General features: G+C 40.4%; 2 protein-coding genes across 3 annotated transcripts in view; one reads left to right on the plus strand and one right to left on the minus strand.

Annotated features, from left to right (window-relative positions):
• Positions 1 to 18,501, plus strand: part of LOC308089991 (platelet-derived growth factor receptor beta-like) — a 376,796-nt gene that overhangs the window by 264,835 nt on the left and 93,460 nt on the right. The window lies entirely within an intron of this gene.
• LOC308090475 (uncharacterized protein) lies at positions 2,227 to 6,452 on the minus strand. Of its 2 annotated transcripts, XM_080435672.1 has the most exons (3): positions 6,312 to 6,452; positions 3,546 to 3,639; positions 2,227 to 3,353 (listed from the first exon to the last, which is right to left on the minus strand). In XM_080435672.1, exons 2-3 carry the CDS (start codon positions 3,580 to 3,582, stop codon positions 2,470 to 2,472), a joined length of 921 nt encoding a protein of 306 aa, XP_080291798.1. In that variant the 5' UTR covers positions 3,583 to 3,639; positions 6,312 to 6,452; the 3' UTR covers positions 2,227 to 2,469. The 2 variants fall into 2 exon arrangements, with proteins under 2 accessions (XP_080291798.1, XP_080291799.1); XM_080435673.1 differs by lacking the exon at positions 6,312 to 6,452 and having other exon boundaries at positions 3,546 to 3,664.

Here is an 18,501-nt window from a genome sequence, read left to right on the forward strand (position 1 = left end):
ATACTGTAGCTCATGTTTATGTGTGTGTGTACTACGGTACTTTTAGCATAGCCTTTAATTTGCAATCACATCACACTATAATAATGTAATACGGCAAGATTACATTAAACCATAAGATAAAAACTGTAACATTCTAGAAAAAAATACGTTTTATCATATCAAATGTATATGGTTTACAATAGTCATTTATAGAATAAATAATTAGCAATACATGTAATCGCATTATATATATATATATATATATATATATATATATAATTGTTACCGTTAACACTTAAAACAAATTAATGTGAGGATTTAAAAGGAGAAAACAAAAGAGCTCTAAAGTCTCTAAAGCAGGGGTTCTCAAACGTATACCACAACCCCATATTATGAGGGAATTGTTTGGCGACCCCATCACCCTGGTTGTCTGTCTGTGAGAATGATCTCCCCGCTCGGTAATGTTACATCGCAATCTGTAAATTGAACGGTTTGTTGACTCAAATGTCGATCGGAGACTTATTTTGTTTGCTGGTTAAAATATACACAGTGGCGTGGTCCATGTATTTGTACCCTCTCGCTATCAGAGTAGCCTGTGTGTGTGTGTGTGTGTGTTGTCTTGTGTTGCTGCTTGATCTCTGTCAGTGTTGTGAGGTGGAGCTGTGTGTGTATGAGGAGTCAAGTGGCCATCCTCTTCACGTTGAAAAAAAAGAAAGAAAAAAAGAAAAGTGAGGTCGTCGCCACAACTACCTCACTTTCCTTTTTTTCTTTTACCATTTCTTGACGGTTGCTAATGCGCGACCACAACGGTACCTTCCCACGACCCCACTTTGTGTCGCGACCCATATTTTGAGAACCGCTGCTCTAAAGAACAAGTCCAAATGGAGGCCTCTGTTGACATGAGCAGTACAAATATCCATAGTATTTGTGCTTGTCTATCCACCTCCAAGCCAACATACAGCTGTTTAACCCTCCTATAGGGTCTTTGGGTCATTTTGACCCAATTTTCAATTTGCAACACCAAGGAAAAGTATGTTAAAAAAAACATTTGCTTATGAAAATGGTACATTTCAAGCATTTGCAACCCCCCCCCCCCCCTGCATCAACATGTAACACCTAACTAAGGTCTTCCGGGGAATGGAAGCTAAAGGGCTAACATGTAGACTATTTCTTTCTGTGAAAATGTTAGACATGTTGGTATTTTCTAGAACATAATATGTTAAAGGAGGAGTTCACCCCAAAAATTACTTATTTTCTATCAATTACACACCCCATGAAGCCTTGATTTCATGGATTTATTTTTGTTTTTGTGGCATTCCTAAGACAATAATTTGATGACCGGGTGTATTTCCGGTAGGAGACACAAATAATCTACTTTGTGTCTCCTACCGGATACATTAGCCGGTAGGAGACGGGAATCAAATTATTGGCTTAGGAATGCCAAAAAAACAAAAAAGAATCCATGGATTCAAGGCTTCATAGGGTGTGCAATTGATAGAAAATAAGTCATTTTTTGGGTGAACCCCTCCTTTAACGTGAAACTTTGCAAGGCCATCGAAGAACCTCGATCCCAAATTATTGATCTGTTATAGTGCCACCATGAGGTTGACTTTTGCAAAACAAGTTTTTTTGTATTGCTATACAGATTTTGTCGAAACCTCATGCTTGTCGGTACACATTATCTCTATAGTCATTTGTTCAAGACCTATGTCACATTTTCCATTTTCCATGCTGATTGGCTACGATTGGCTTACAAATTTAGCAGTAGTGACAAAATGCTACAATCGGAAATCGGACACTACATTCAAGATTTGTAGCATTTTGTGCAAAACGGGCCACTCATACTAAATTTGAAAGCCAATTGTAGCCAATCAGCATGGAAAATGAAAAATGTGACACGTGCGTCTTGATCAAATGACTATAGAGATAATATGGGTACACATACTGTAGTAATAACAAATCTCTGCCTCATGGTGGCGTTTCAACATAAACATATTGATTGAATTATTAATAATGCAGTTAGTAATGGCGAACAAATTGTGTTAACTCATTCAGTGCCAATGACTTGTAACACGAAAAATGTTTCCAAACCAATGACGTGTAACACGTCAAAACAGTGTTTTCAGTATTTACGCTGGATGGCAATCTTCGCCAACCTATGAGTGATCCTATGACTTCCAGAGAAGAGTATACCCGGAAATGAAGTGATCACAACAAACCCAGCCCTGTCCGATCTAATGTTAAAGGATTCTTCTCTGCTTTCTTGTTTTTTTCTGCATATTTGTCGAGAACAACCTATAATCAACAGCCAATAACTAAAGAACGGAAGGTTGACACACTTTTTTTACCTGATGGAAGCACACTCCTCTGTCTTTTGCGACACTCGGCGTGTCAATCGTCCTGGAGCGATATATTCTGTGGCTCTTGAAAGGCTGGTAAAAATGCTCAAAAACACTGGCACTGGCTGACTTAATTAATTAATTAATTCTGTCACACAATGAGTTCTGATGATGTGTGGACACGCTGGTGTGTCTTCAGGTGGCCTGACTGACGGAAACTCATGTTACAATGTCTACAGTGGAATGTTTTTTCTCCAGTGTGGACACGCTGGTGTATCTTGAGACAATATGAACGGCTGAAACTCTTCTTACAGTGTTTACAGTGGAAAGGTTTTTCTCCAGTGTGGACACGCTGGTGTTTCTTGAGGTTACATGACTGACTGAAATTCTTGTCACAATGTTTACAGTGAAAGGTTTTTTCTCCAGTGTGGACACGCTGGTGTGTCTTCAGGTCGTTTGACCGACTGAAACTCTTGTCACAATGTTTACAATGGAAAGATTTTTCTCCATTGTGGAGAAGCTGGTGTGTCTTCAGGTTTTGTGACCATTTGAATCTCTTGTCACAATGTTTACAGTGAAAGGGTTTTTCTCCAGTGTGGACACGCTGGTGTGTCTTCAGGTGGTCTGACCGACTGAAACTCTTGTCACAATGTTTACAATGGAAAGATTTTTCTCCATTGTGGAGAAGCTGGTGTGTCTTCAGGTTACCTGACTGACTGAAACTCTTGTCACAATGTTTACAGTGAAAGGGTTTTTCTCCAGTGTGGACACGCTGGTGTTTCTTCAGGTCCTCTGACAGACTGAAACTCTTGTCACACTGTTTACAGTGGAAATGTTTTTCTCCAGTTTTGACAACTCCACTTGTCTCCCCCCAATCGTCACTGTCTTCAGTGACTTCATTGTCTGATTCAAGTTCAACTTCAATTTCAGAACAGTGTGAAGAGATGTCTTCATCATCATCTTCTTTTTTCACTGCTAGTAATGTCAACATTGACCCATCAGGCTCCTCCTGTTCCTCTTTAATGTGTGGAGGCTCTGAGCAGAAAAATAACATTATAGACCACAATTTGTTACAATAATGTTTAATTTGTATTTAATTGTACTTGATGTTGAAGTACAATCATTTCACTTCCCATAGTGCAGCTAACAAATGTATTGTATGTGTATGTGATAATAAACACCTTGAAGCTAGACAGAGGGAAGAAAGAGACAGACAGTGGAACTTACTGAGGTCTGGGTAGTATTCAGGTTCCTCCTGTTTCATTGAAACTGGCTGGGTCTGGAGAGTTAATCTGCACCTGCAGTCTGGACTCCACAGAGTCTGGAATGAAACAATTAAAATCCCAGAGGAGTTTAGGATTATCATCTCATCGTCATCTCAGCCCTGCACACCAGTGCTAGCCTGATTATCAGACTGAAGCTGCGTGGAGCTTCAATTGGCTCCAGTGTCTGGGATTACAAGCGGGAGGGGATTAGAAATTCCCTAAACCAGTCCTAAGGGATCCCCACGCCCACCTCCGCCTCTCATTGGACAACGCATTTTGTACCGGAGAAGTCCTAGGTTCACATTTACAACTCCAGACTAAGAGGCAGTCCACTCAGAGAGTGGGCGGGGTCTATGGTATGGAACCAGGCTACACCAGTGCTGCACTGAAGTCTCCAAGAGAGACAATCAGGGACTGAAAGACAAAGTGAAGACATTCACTGCTTTCTCTATAAACACTGACATGACTCATCATGAAGCTCAAATGGGAATATCCGTGTGCTGATGACTGATGACTTTGTGAAGCTGGATGCCACGTTAAGGAACACAGAAGTACGAAACATAGAATATGTGAGGGTAAGTAATCAAAACTTTTATTACGGATAATTAATTAACTGAACCATTGGTCATTTGAAGCTCTTTTACAAGGCCTAGCCTGCCACACGCAAGTAAAGATTATTGAGCCTAGCTCACCCCCCCTTCACTCACTGAATGCCTGGCTGCCCGAGACGTACATAAACTAAAGATAACGAGGAAACACACAGCAGGAGCTAATTAATCAATTAGGAAGTGAGACATCAAAACAAAGCGTGGGAAAAGCCAAACAAAAATGAAATCCATTCTTTGCTCACTGTTAGGTCGGATGGCTCAGGGTTGAGGACAGAGTAGGAGAGAACGGGATAAGATGAACCTCTGGCCCTGGGTAAATTGAACCACCCCCTGTATCTTTAAAACTATACACATGAGTTGTCATGTGACCTTAAAATCAGGACACACCCATCATTTTCACCTGATTGTGAAGTTGAGAGACACATGGGCAAAGTGATAAGCATATTTTTTTTAAAAGAGTGTTTTTTGCTGTTCAAAGTTATTTTTTTACTTTTCTGGTATAATGATTTTTATTTTAAAGTAAATGTACCCAGGTCTAAACTTATCATGCATGTTGGTGTATAAAACCATGTGAATCATTTAGCTAAAGTTAGGTCAAAATGGTGGCCAACTTACCCCTTGCCTGGGGCAAGTTGAACCACGTGACCACTTTTTTTTTAGAACCCATATTTTTTACAGCCCTTTGTCATAGATGCACACTCATTATTTCAATTAAAGTTTTAGTAGATGTTTAGATTTGACTTCCATCTCATTTTTCCTTGCATAGAGGTCAACATAAGTAAAAAGTGGTTCATCTTACCCCGCTCTCCCCTACAGCAACTTACAATAGGCCTGGTCTACAAGATACATCATAACGTTAAGATACCCATGTACCTGTCAAAGTACTTCAAAAATGTAAATGAAGTCCACAATCACAACACCAGAGGTAGCTCCACTGATCACGTCCAAACCCAGATTTGGCACAAACAAGGGGTTGAATTCGTTCTCCTGCTATGCCACCAAAATGTGGAATGCCCTACCAAAAGACAAGTTGTGAAGGATTGTAAACCCCTACTCTCCTTCAAAACTGCCCTAAAAGAGTACCTTCAGGTGGCTGCAATTCGAAACATGGCCCCTGTAAAAGTCATAACTTAGAATAAATATCTCTAAAACACTAATATGTCCCGGTTTTCAACATTCAGTGAAGAAAAATCCCGGTTTTCGGTAGAATTAAAAGAATAATAGTTGCTTTTAGTGTTCGCAGAGAAGTTTATATTGTTTAAAATATCCCTATTTTGGTAGGGCCAGAGGACACCCACTAGATGGAGCTGTTTACCATACCATTACAGGCCCGGCTAGCTCAGTCGGTAGAGCATGAGACTCTTAATCTCAGGGTCGTGGGTTCGAGCCCCACGTTGGGCGCAGAATTTATGTTTAAAAGGCCTGGATGAATAAATAAACAAAAAGCGAAGAGATGAATGTGTTGTGTGTGTATTTCAAAAACACGGGCTACGTATACTTTAACTGCAATAGAACATAACTGGTATTTGTTAGCCTGAATTTTCATTTCGTTTCACTCCGATTCAGGGGGTGGAGCCAGGCTAGGTATTTGTGGTTTTGTAAGACAGTTTTATTTTTATTTGCAAAGCTCCGTTTACACATTACTGTAATTCCTTTCATTTGTCCATAAATGTCTTATTTTTTTTACACTTTCTTTGGAGATGTAAACGTATATTTTCTCATGCCAATAAAGTACCGCTGCAATATAAAACACTTGCACCTCTGTATTAATTAACCTTTCACTATCTGAGGAGTACGAAACTATTGAACAGCCCGCATAAAGTCACTGCGTTGGCCGGGAATCGAACCCGGGTCAACTGCTTGGAAGGCAGCTATGCTCACCACTATACCACCAACGCTCGCACTGTAGTTAATTTACAGTGAAAACAGAGCAATGATCAGAAATAAAATGTGCTCCATGATGGAATCAAGCTAGCTGTAGTATACAACCGTAGACGTATTTATGATTCTGAGGTTTTAACGTCAGAATCATAAATACGTCTACGAGGTTTGTATACTACAGCTAGAATCAAGCCATCAAGAGAAATTGAACATTTATCCGTTCATCTTCACTTACTTACCTGCTGCGTTTCAATGGTTGATATCAAACGTCCTCCGAATACATAATTACGACATCTTTTTGAAATGTGTTTGTTTTACCTGCAGCAGTCAGTCAAAAACAACAGTTTAGGGACTATTTATTTTTAAAACATTACAGTGTGTTTCACTGTTTCTCTGTTCACAACAACAAACACAGCACTGCATTGTGGGAATTCTTCTGAGTTTCTGGCAGACGAGACGCCAGGCTAACGTACTGCTGCTGCCACCCACTGTTGATCTTGGGTACTAGTGCCCATCGTGTATCAACGACTACAAGGTAACCAGAAGAGTGGGCACCTTCACTCACTTCTTTCTTTCTTTCTTCCTTTGCAGACTGGGCACCTTTTGGGGAGAAGACTGGGGTGGATTTTGGGGCGGAAGACTGGGCACTTCTCTGATTAACAAGCTGTACAACTAAGCCAAAAACCCATTGGTGTAGTTGGACTCAGACCTGAATTGTAACAGCTACATTAACACAATTACAAAGTCAGCCCAAGTCAGGCAATGTAGCAAAAGTGAAGCATATATTATGGAATGGTTTATACCCTTGTATCTAAACATGCAGTAAACTCAAAATTCCATTCCAAATTCCATGCCAGGTGTTTTGCTACACCACCAAAGGCATATTACACTGGAGTACAAGTCTCATTATGGCATCCATATTCATATTTTTTTATTTATTTTTTATTTTTTACTAATCTTGCATTGACTTAAGAGTGAACGTCAGCATTGGTCCCATTCATCAGTTTAAAAAGTAAGGATGGATAGAGGTTTTAAATCAGTTATGTTGTTGGTTTTCCTATAAAGTTAATTTCAACAAGAGGATACTGTGAGACACAAGTAGAGAAGAACATATGAATACCAAGACATATTGTCCCGCAGGGCTCCATACTAGTATAATTTCTGTTTTCACTCTACATTACATATCTTAGCTGAAAACAGCCGATCTACAAGCTCACAATAAGTCACATTGCGACACGTTGTGAGCTTGTAGATCGGCTATTTTGAGCGAAGGTTTTCCGCAGAACACAGATGCTGGAGCTTAAGTGGTTAAAGGGGTATTAACTTCTGGGGTAATTTTCACATCTACTCAGCCTTTTGAGTGTGCACCCCAGATTTTTTTTCCAAATGCTGCTTATGTTCCTATTCATCAATTTTATTGCAATTCATTCATTGTTCATTTCAGTTTACAATATTTACATATCCTTGCCATTGTTTAGATTTTCTTTTTCCTTTTTATGTACAGATAGAAATAAGTTAAGTAACAAAGTTGTGGGCTTTCAAATCTAAATTCAACAAAAGTCCATATATCTGCATTCATCAATAGGTAGCATTCGAGTTCCAAAGAAACAAAAACAACAATAATATTTATTATTATTTTGATTAAGATTATAATAATTTGAAAAAGTAAAAAGTTGGGAGAAGTGTCCTCTATGATGCAAGCACTAATGCTGCTTGCACTCCTTGTAAACTTTAACATCCCAGAGGCATCTGTTGCAAAATGTGTATGGCGTTTCTGGCCATCCCGGCACCCTAGGCAAGATCGTCAACCAGCGCCGGTTTTTGTTACTGACGTGAGTGACGTCTATATACCGTAATTTTCGCACTATAAGCCACCGTTATATAAGCCGCAGGGTCGAAAAATGGGAAAAAGGTCGCGGCTTATAGTCCGAAATTTACGGTATATTACACCACTCCCCCAGACTATGCAGCGCAGCACTACATTGTATCATTTTACACATTTAGCGTGAGTAAGAAATGTTTATATGAACAAAATCAATAGCCAAAAACAATACATAGTGAAGTACTTTCCAAAACATTTGATTAATTCCAAACCTTTTCTAGGCCTGGAACAGTTTTTCCCACATCATTTTAACTCAACTTGACTCACTGAAACTCTTGCCACACTGTTTTCAGTGGACAGGTTTTACTTCAGTGTGGATACACTGGTGTTTCTTCAGGGCACCTGAATGGCTGAAACTTGTGTCGCAATGTTTACATTGGTAAGGTTTTTCCCTGGTGTGGACACACAGGTGTGTATTCAGGATACCAGACCCACTGAAGCTCTTGTCACAATATTTACAGTGGAAAGGTTTTTCTCCGGTGTGGACACGCTGGTGTGTCTTCAGGTTACTTGACTGCAAGAAACTTTTCCCGCAGTATTTACAGTGAAAAGGTTTTTCTCCAGTATGGACTCGCTGGTGTGTCTTCAGGTGAGCAGACACACTGAAACTCTTGTCACAATGTTTACAGTGGAAGGGTTTTTCTCCAGTGTGGACACGCTGGTGTTTCTTCAAGTCACATGACTGAGAGAAACTTTTGTGGCAGTTTTTACAGTGGAAAGGTTTTTCTCCCGTGTGGATACGCTCGTGTATCTGCAGACTACGTGACGCAATGAAACTCTTGTCACAATATTTACAGTGGAAAGATCTTCCTCCAGCGTGGACAAGTGTGTGCCTGTTCAGGCCACTTAACTGGCTGAAACTCTTGTCACAATCTTTACAGTGGAAAGGTTTTTCTCCAGTGTGGACACGCTGGTGTATCTTCAGGTCACCTGACTGAGAGAAACTTTTGAAACAATGTTTACAGTGGAAAGGTTGTTCTCCAGTGTGGACACGCTCGTGCCTCTTCAGGTCACTTGACTGAAAGAAAACTTTGTCACAATGTTTACAGTGGAAAGGTCTTTCTCCGGTGTGGACATGCTGGTGTCTCTTCAGGTCATTTGACTTACTGAAACTCTTGTCACATTGTTTACAGTGGAAAGGTGTTTCTCCAATTTGGATACACTTGTGTCTCTTTAGGTTGTATGACCTAATGAAACTCTTGCTACACTGTTTACAGTGGAAAGGTTGTTCTCCGGTGTGGACATTCTGGTGTCTCATCAGGTCTTCTGATTGACTGAAACTCTTGTCACAGTGTTTACAGATGTGGGCTTTCTTTTCTGTGACAATCAGCTGATGTGTCTTACCATCTCCTAGTTCAGTTAATGTCTTGGTTAAGTGATGATGACTGAAAGATCTTGGTTGGTCAGTGTCTCCTTGTGTCCTGCTGGTTAAGGAGTTGGTCATTTGCTGGCAGCCTGCTGAGGGGATCTGTCCATTCCTCAGCATTTGGCAGTAGAGGTCGTTGTGGCTCCTCTTGATGTGTTTCTGGAGGAGGACCTGTGATGTGATGGTGTATGGACACTCAGAACAAGAGAAGACCTGAGTCTGGGAAGACAGGGAGATCACTCCTGAGAGTATGTGAGAGAGAGAGAGAGAAAGAGAGAGAGAGAGAGAGAGAGAGAGAGAGAGAGAGAGAGAGAGAGAGAGAGAGAGAGAGAGAGTACTTGTAAACACTCCATCATACAGTATGTGCAAAAGATTAATTCTAAAGAATGGACAACACAGTCACATAATGTATTCAAGATCAAAATCACAAGTAAATAAATACTGCACACTGGTTCTCAGCTCAACTTGTATTTATTGCTGCTTATGCTACGTTTCTATTTCAGTAGATTTTCATCAGGAACACATATAAAGAGAATCAAATAAAACCTGACTGGTTGGAACAGAGTCCAAATAGAATCAATTGAGTTCATACCAATCAATAATTGGTTAAAGTGTGTAACCATTTCCTCAACTCCAAGTAGCAATGATGATAGACATACTCATAGATGTCTCAGAGAGACAATATACAGTAAAAACAGGTGAGCCGAGAACCAGCGTGCATATGTTATTTGTAAATGTTGTCGTTTGTCCAGCACCTGGACTAGAGATTGGATGTGCATGCACTATCGCTTGTTCAAGATCAAAATTACACCAGGACATTTGAAGTGAAATATTTACCCATCGCTTCTGGCTAAGCCAAATACTTAACCACATGAACCTTAACCTCCCTAGTATTCTGGGGCGGACATTAAACGACAATAGTCAATCTGCACGCTCCCAACGTGTGGCAATTTGTCGCACCTTGAGCTTGTTATCGGCTACCGAGCCCTGGGGGATTAGGGTACAGTATGTAGGGTTTAAGTGGTCAACAGTCATGTGAGATAGATAGAGAGAGCAAAATGACAGTGCTATTGGATGAAAATAATTCCATAACAATACATTAATCATTGCCTGTGGCCTGGGGATACTAGTACCCCACTTTGAAAATAGCTGGGATAAGCCTGGGACAGCTTGTTTTTCAATGACAATATTTGTCCTTCCACATTTAGTGTCTTGTGTGATTGCAGTGTATATTCAAAGCTGACTGACCTCCACCGGTCTCCTCCCACTCATCACTGTCTTCAGTGACTTCAGAGTCTGATTCAAGTTCAACTTCAATTTCAGAACAGTGTGAAGAGATGTCTTCATCATCATCATCATCTTCCTCTTTTTTCACTGCTAGTAATGTCAACATTGACCCATCAGGCTCCTCTGGTCTTAGAAGTAGCTCCTCCAGTTCCTCTTTAATCTGTGGAGGCTCTGGTTCCTCGTGGAGCAGACTGGGGTTCCTCTCCCGAAGAGGAGAATCCTCCTCTTTACACACAACCATGTGCAGGATGTCTAGGAGCAGAAAAATAACATTATAGACCACAAGATGTTACAATGTAGCCTCGCGTGGCCAGACAATATCACACGACACACTGCGTGGATATTAGTCTGGTCCCTATCAACGATTTTTTTCCAAGGGGCGGTTACAAAAAGATCCAAACGGACTCTATTGGTTAGACCTAAACCAATCAGAGCAGTGCTTCCTTGTTCACGAACTAATCAGAGCAGTGCTTCCTTGTACGTCATTGCTCCAAATAAGGTGATAAGCCCGCCCACATTTGGATACTGGGCCCTGGTTGGCTCCACACCACTGCGGAGGGAGATAAATGGAATCTCTATGGAGGGGGGCCAGACCTAATCTGCCGAGGGCTAAAGTGCGATGCGATTTTGCAAAGGCAGATTCGGCTGGAACCAGGCTAGTTACAATGATGTTTAATTTGTATTTACTTGTACTATGGGCTGTGCAAAAATAATTGCACAGCCCATAGTGCAGCTAGCAACTGCATTGTATGTGTATGTGATAAATAAACACCTTGAAGATACAAAAAGGGAAACAAGATTAACAGTGTAACGTACTTAAGTTTGGGGGGTAGTATTCAGGTTCCTCCTGTTTCATTGAAACGGGTCTGGCTGGGTCTGGAGAGTTCATCTGCACCTGCTGTCTGGACTCCACAGAGTCTGCAATGAAACAATTAAAATCCCAGAGGAGTTTAGGATTAATTAAGAAGAGAAACACCTCTTCTTAGACTCAATTTCGACAATAACAGACACTTTGTAAAGAGCAACTTATTTGGCCTATCAAAACGCAAATGCAGTCCTGGTGTGTGTTCATTTGGGACCCTGTGTGAGTCAATGTAATAGTACATTTTATTCTTATCTGTTATGGCTAATTAACCGTTAATGAATTTTGGTTAAATGTTTTAAACAATTCTAAATGGTCATCTTTAAGATCCTGATATCATTTGAAGTCTGCATCGCCTATCGTTATTCACAATATCAGTATTATTACTATTATATTAAAACATTGTGTAGTTTGTACCCTGTTTTTGTCCCCAATGTATTCGTTTATGCCAATTGATTCCTCCCCACACACGTCTGTGTTGTCACTGATGTTGTATCCTACTGACTCACCTGCCAGTGAGGAGCCCCCAACGGGAGGACATAGAGCTTTTGTCCTACTCCTCCCATGTCGAAAATCATTTGCTTCTAAAGGAGTGTCAAACTACTCTGCCAGGGTGCGTTTGTAAGAAAGAAAAAAACTAAGAAAGAAAGAAAGGCCCTGCACACCAGTGCTGCACTTAAAGGACGACTTCACCCATTTTCAACCTATCTTCGTATAATTGGTCCTCATTATACGAAGGCACCATTTTTATCTACTCACTCTGTGTCTCAGAGGAGGGCTGTGGACAGTTCAGAAACCTACCTGCCTACCAGTGACATCCTCGATGGGAAATCCAAGCTAATAAAGAAACGGCAGGGTTCTATTCGAGGAAAGTTAGCATGTTATAATGGAAGGCAAATATTAATTTTTTTTTATGTTATTAAAAAAAACCTGCATAACGATGATGTCACTGGTAGGCGGTTTTCTGAGGTGTCCACAGCCCTCCTATGAGACACAGACCGGGTGGATTTTTTTTATCATCAGTATTAGTGAGGACCAATTATATGAAGAAAGGTTGAAAATGGGTGATGTCCTCCTTTAAGACTGTAAGGGAGAGACAATCACGGACTAAAAGACAAAGTGAAGACATTCACTGCCTTCTCTATAAGCACCGACATGACAAATGGGAATATTCGTGTGCTGATGCATCACTGATTGATTGATTGTGCTTATAATTATAAGGACTAGCACTGTCTGTTTTAAATCATGGACCAACAAAGACACATGGAACATGTTGTTCATCTTACCTGCTGTGTTTCATTGCATTGGTTGAGCTGCTAACAAACGTCCTCCTACTGTTTAACGACGACACTGTTTTGTTTTGAGGGACTATTTCTGTTTAATACTGAACCGTGTGTTTTCAGTCAGTGTTGCCAGATTTTGTGAGAGAAATAAGCAACCAGGTCTAGGAAAACAAGCACAAAAGAAGCAATTGGGGCACTTATTAACTATAGGCCATACTGTATAGTGTATACATTGAAAGTACCCGATGTACAAGGTCACAACGCGTCTCATCGACGCGTTGTGAGCTTGTAGATCTGCTATTTTCAAAGAATCTTGAAATAAAATGTGGAATATTTTAGGAGATTTTGTAAACATTCTAACAACACAAAGCCCAAATAAACAACTTACACTTAAGAAACAAGCCCAAATAACTTAAGCAAGCAACTACACTTTAGAAACAAGCCCAAATAAACAACTATACTTTAGAAACAGGCCCAGATAAACAACTACACTTTAGAAACAAGCCCAAATAAACAACTACACTTTAGAAACAGGCCCAGATAAACAACTAAACTTAAGCCCGAAAAAGCAACTACACTTTAGAAACAAGCCCAAAATAAACGCAACCACTAATATTTACAAGCAACCACAGAATAATATGCCCAAAGTGGCTTAAAATAAGCGGACATGGCAACACTGAGTGCATTGTGGGGGTGAAGGGGGGCGTTCGGAAATACAGCACTAAGCCCACTGGCCAATACAAACTAATAGGCGAGTGCGCAATTTCCAAACGCACCCTTCAAAATAATCATATTTAAACTGGGGGACCCCCCAAAATAATCATATTTGATCTGGGGACCCCCCCCCGGGGACCCCCCCAGGGACCCCCCCACCCTGACAAGCATTTGGAATTGTAGGAGATAAATATTATGAAAACAGAAGATCGGCTCTTTTAATTTGTCTTTTGCCTCTTTCTTACATTATTTGTCAATTTGGCCAATGTCTGACCAGTTTACATAGTATATAGTTTGTTGTATATACCTGCTGTGTCAACTTCTCGTCTTTTGATATTTCTTTATACAAATAAGGAAGCCCCGCTGGTTGGGCAGGGCATCAAAAAATTAGTTGATACTCATAATGTTCCTCTCCACGGAAATCTTTAGTAAAAGGCGAAAGATTTAAACGATCTGAAGAGAAACAAGAGTGTACTAACGAACTGTGCAACCTGAAGAGAAATGATTTATTGACATAGCACCTACGGAAAAGTTCTAAAAAAAAATGAAATAATAAAACTTTAAACATGCACACTCTACTGAGAGTAAATAAAATAACACATCGAATGCTGCGTTTAAATACTACAACAAAACGCTACAGATAAAATAACACGTTAAAATTAAATTTGTTTCTCAGAGGCGCTTTGCATGATGGGAAAAAACAAGCATCACCAGTCTTTCCACCTCGGATAGGAGGAAAGTCGCAGTATCTGAGTCATGAGCGGTGTTGCCATGTCGGCTTATTATAAGCGACTTTGGGCTTCTTTTTCTGCAAAGATAATTGTTCAATATTCAGGTTAGTTGCGAGTTTTTGGGCTCGTTTCCTAGCATATGAAAATAAAGGAATAGCATATCTACAAGCTCGCATCGTGACACGTGAACTTGTAGACCGGCTATTTTCAAAAACTCTTTCAAATAGCCCAATAGACTACTAGGCTATTTTCAAATAGCCGATGCATAATAGCTTTAACGTGCTCATGTGGCCTAGTTGCTTCTTTTGGCTTAACTCTATGGTTTTCCTAGGCCTGGTTGCTTGTTTCTCTCACAAAATATGGCAACACTGGTTATGAGAATCTCTCGTGAGAAGCCCCTGACTGCTAGCCTGGGATCCAGCCTGCTTCGCTACGTTCGGCGGACTTTATTTTCTCTCTTCGCTTATCATTATTATGATAAGCGAAGAGAGAAAAAAAAATCCGCCGAACGTAGCGAAGCAGGCTGGATACCAGGCTACCTGACTGCAGCTTGCAGATGGGTACTTGTCTCTCGTTGATCAAAGAAGGGTCGGGGACGGGGATTCCCACACGCTGGGCAAGACCTGGGATGTTGGCATAGAGGTATAATATAACTAGAGGGCGGATTGCCCCGCCCCCAGCTATCATTTCAATGAATGTGCTCAGTGGCGTTTTGAAGCACCCGGAAACCTGCCGGAAGTAGAATTATTGGTTTGATTTTGTACCCCCATAGAGTTATGAGCATGCGCACTAGTGTCCTTTTTGCGTTCTACGGCAGCCCGTGTGTCAAGGATTGAACGCGAGATATTTATTAAATACACTCGAGATGCATATTTATATGTAAATGCATATGTGTTTATGTATAATATGTTTACATATTTATATCTATATATACAAATATCTCTCAGTATGTTTTGCTCGCGCATGTATTTCTCCCCGCCTGCAGTTCCAGCTTTGGCCACTGGGGTGGCAGCTTCAATGTTTCTCAGCAACTCTGGGGGCTTGGATGTTGGTTGTCTAGGAAGTTGACAACCGGAAATGGTTGAATTTGGCGGAAGTACCGCCCAAGGAAATGACGTTGATGCTTTACAAATCTGTTAACATTCTCCGTGAAAGAAACGAGTGTTGTGATTGGTCAAAAATATCGTTTCCGGGGGAAACGGAAATCCTGTCCACTCAGGACTTCCTAGACACTCGCTGCTTTAGGTCGTGACCAGGCTCTTCTTTTCGCAGATAAGTGAGGCTGGGACCGAGGCTAGGATTCCCAGCGGTCCTAGAGAGATTTGTCCATAAATGTCTTAGTTTTTTTTTGACACTTTCTTTGGAGATGTAAACGTATATTTTCTCATGCCAATAAAGTGCAGCTGCAATATAAAACATTTGCACCTATTCACTATCTGAGTAGTACGAAACTATTGAACAGCATAAAGCCACTGCGTTAACCGGGAATCGAACCCAGATCAACTGTGTGGAAGGCAGCTATGCTCACCATTATACCATCAACTCTCACACTACGAGTAATTTTTAGTGAAAAAAGAGCAATGATCAGAAATAAAATGTGCTCTATGATGGAATCAAGCCATCAAGAGAAATGGAACATTTATCCGTTCATCTTACCTGCTGTGTTTCTATGGTTGATATCAAACGTCCTCCCATACAATACATAACAAGAGAGGGATCCAGGAGGCGATTTTCCTCTTTGGAAAGTGAAGTATATCTTCCAGCCATAGTCATACATAAAAATGAGCCAGAACACAACTTATTTAATTAGTACACATAAATAGTTAAAAAGAGAAATCTGTCAAATGTTCCAGGGGCACACAACTGGAGAGGCCGGGCCATTTGTGACACAGGGGGTGTTTGAGAAAACCAAGACAAACACCTCTCCTTGGATAACAAAAGAAACATGTGTTTACCTTTAGAGGAGAAGCTTTTGTCTCATTGTATTCACTTCGTTTGAAGCTCAGCACCATGTGGATCTATTTAACATGTCTGTTGGAGCCATTGACTTCCACAACCCCCTTTTAGGAACAGTGGTGACAAGCCAACAGTGGTACAGACTTATTTAAATCACTGGGTTGAAATACCAGAGATACTTTTAAAGAGGGTATTATCTTTTGGTGAAAACATATACTGAAGTTAAAATGAACAAAGTATTTAACTATGGCCTGTGTAGTTTTAATATAGGTAAAAGCCAGGAGAAGTAAAACGTATTCACTTTGAATTGATTCTGTGTTATTAAAAGCCTCATTGAAGTTAACTATTGTTTACAGATGAATGGGAATGTAATTCTTGGTATCATTCTAAAGTGTATATTGTGCAAAGTATTAATCTAATAACAAAACTTCATTGTGAAATATGGTTCTGTACTGAAAGCAGATATTGCTGAATTGATTTCCATGTATTGTGTTACCCAACTATAAATGCGCAGCTCAGCTGTCCGTTCGGGCCACGACGGATCAGCTCCTGATTGGTTGAAAATGAGGACTAGGAGGAGCTTTTGCTAAGGAGCGTCTTTTCAAATCTATTGTATATATGCCTGTGATTTTGTGAGCAGCGGTGTGCTGCTATTTCTGGACCCTTCTGCAGTAACCATTTGATGCTCCTTGTCGACAAATAAAGACAGGAGGAAACCTTATCACCTTCGGATTTGCTGTCTCCCTTTGTTCTAACACTCTCACTAAAGGCTTGCGTTCTTCCACGTTTATTTCCACGGTGTGTCCACACATCAGATACATCAAAATAAATATAGCTTCCAAGTGGTATACAACTCTCGTAGACGTATTTATGATTCTGACATCTAGATTGAAGACGTCAGAATCATAAGACGTCAGAATCATAAATACGTCTACGAGGGTTGTATACTACAGCTAGGTCCCCAGCAAAATGAGGAACAGCTTATTTTATACTTTGGTTATTCGAAAATAGCTGATCTATATGCTATTTTTGAAACATTTTCAGGAAAAAAATCTTCTGTATGTGGTCTCTCTCTGGCACAATATCTTTTCAGATGGATGGGACCATATCAACTTGGGGGTCCTTGACATGAACATGTAGGCAAAATATAATGGGGAGCACAATGCCAGCTACAAGCTAAATTAACCGTATCATTGCAATGTGCAGTGTAGGCTGTTCAGTGTTTATCTGGCTGAAGGCAGAGAGATTCCACTCAACAATCCAAGTGATGGATAGATTTTCAGGTCAGGATACCAATTTCATCCAATCAGGAGAGAGAACTCATACAGGATAAACAAGTGAAGTTGGTTGAGTGATGAGACTAAGAAATGAGCTGACAAAATTGGAACTAGAACAATATAAAATTGAAGCTGAAAATGGGTACTCTCACCTGATTGGTTGACAATTTGTAACCCACCTGAATTGTCTGTCATTGTCTGTTTATTAAAGAGCTGGAGAGATGGATGGGGGGGGGGGGGGTTATTGAACAAACACTATATCCATGAATAGATCAGAATATAGTGCTTTAACCTTTTAACTAAAAACCTTATGTTTTGAGTTGACCAAAATATTTCACTTACCCTACCTTTAAATATCTTGTAGTCATCGCCAGTGTTATGAACTTGATGGAAGTAATTGGTTCTAAGGACCAGGGGCAAGTGCAGATCCCAATGTGTACTACATAACAAGTATAAACACTGTAGAATTGACATCAGTATCATCTTTAATCTTTCAGGCAAGCAAAAACTAAACAAATCCAAAATGACACAGATGCTTTCTCTGTTTTAATGGGTTAAGAAAATGTTGCTCATCTAAACCTTTATTAATTGCAGTAGTATTACAAATCCGGCTCATACGTTTGCACCTCAGTGCACTTTGCACTTTTCACATTTGCACTTTTCATCACAGTATTTCAAATACCCTGTAGAAAGAAATAAGAAAGAAACAACTGGACTATAAATTGTTCTCTCTCTCTTTTCCCTTAGTGTTTTCCTAAAAGCAGTTTCACTTGTGGAAATCTCGAAAGCAGTTGATTTTACTGCTGAGGCACAGGTGAAGATTGCACTTAGAACATTGGAACATAGTCTGGCCCTTACACTTTGGGAATTTGCAGCGTTGCCTACTACTACCATTAGCCACTGGCCAGTGACCCACAGCATCTGTACGGACCAGTGTTGGAATAGCCTTAGTTGGACCTCTCTGTCTCTTCTTTTCACATTCCCTTTCAAGATCAGAGGAAGGCCCCCCCCTCTTATTGCTTGACATATCCTTGCCTTGCATGCAGAGTGCCTGTGCTACTGATGATCGAA

This window comes from Gymnoscopelus braueri, assembly GCF_963280865.1.
Source record: "Gymnoscopelus braueri genome assembly, chromosome: 8".
In the NCBI taxonomy this organism is placed as follows: Eukaryota; Metazoa; Chordata; class Actinopteri; order Myctophiformes; family Myctophidae; genus Gymnoscopelus; species Gymnoscopelus braueri.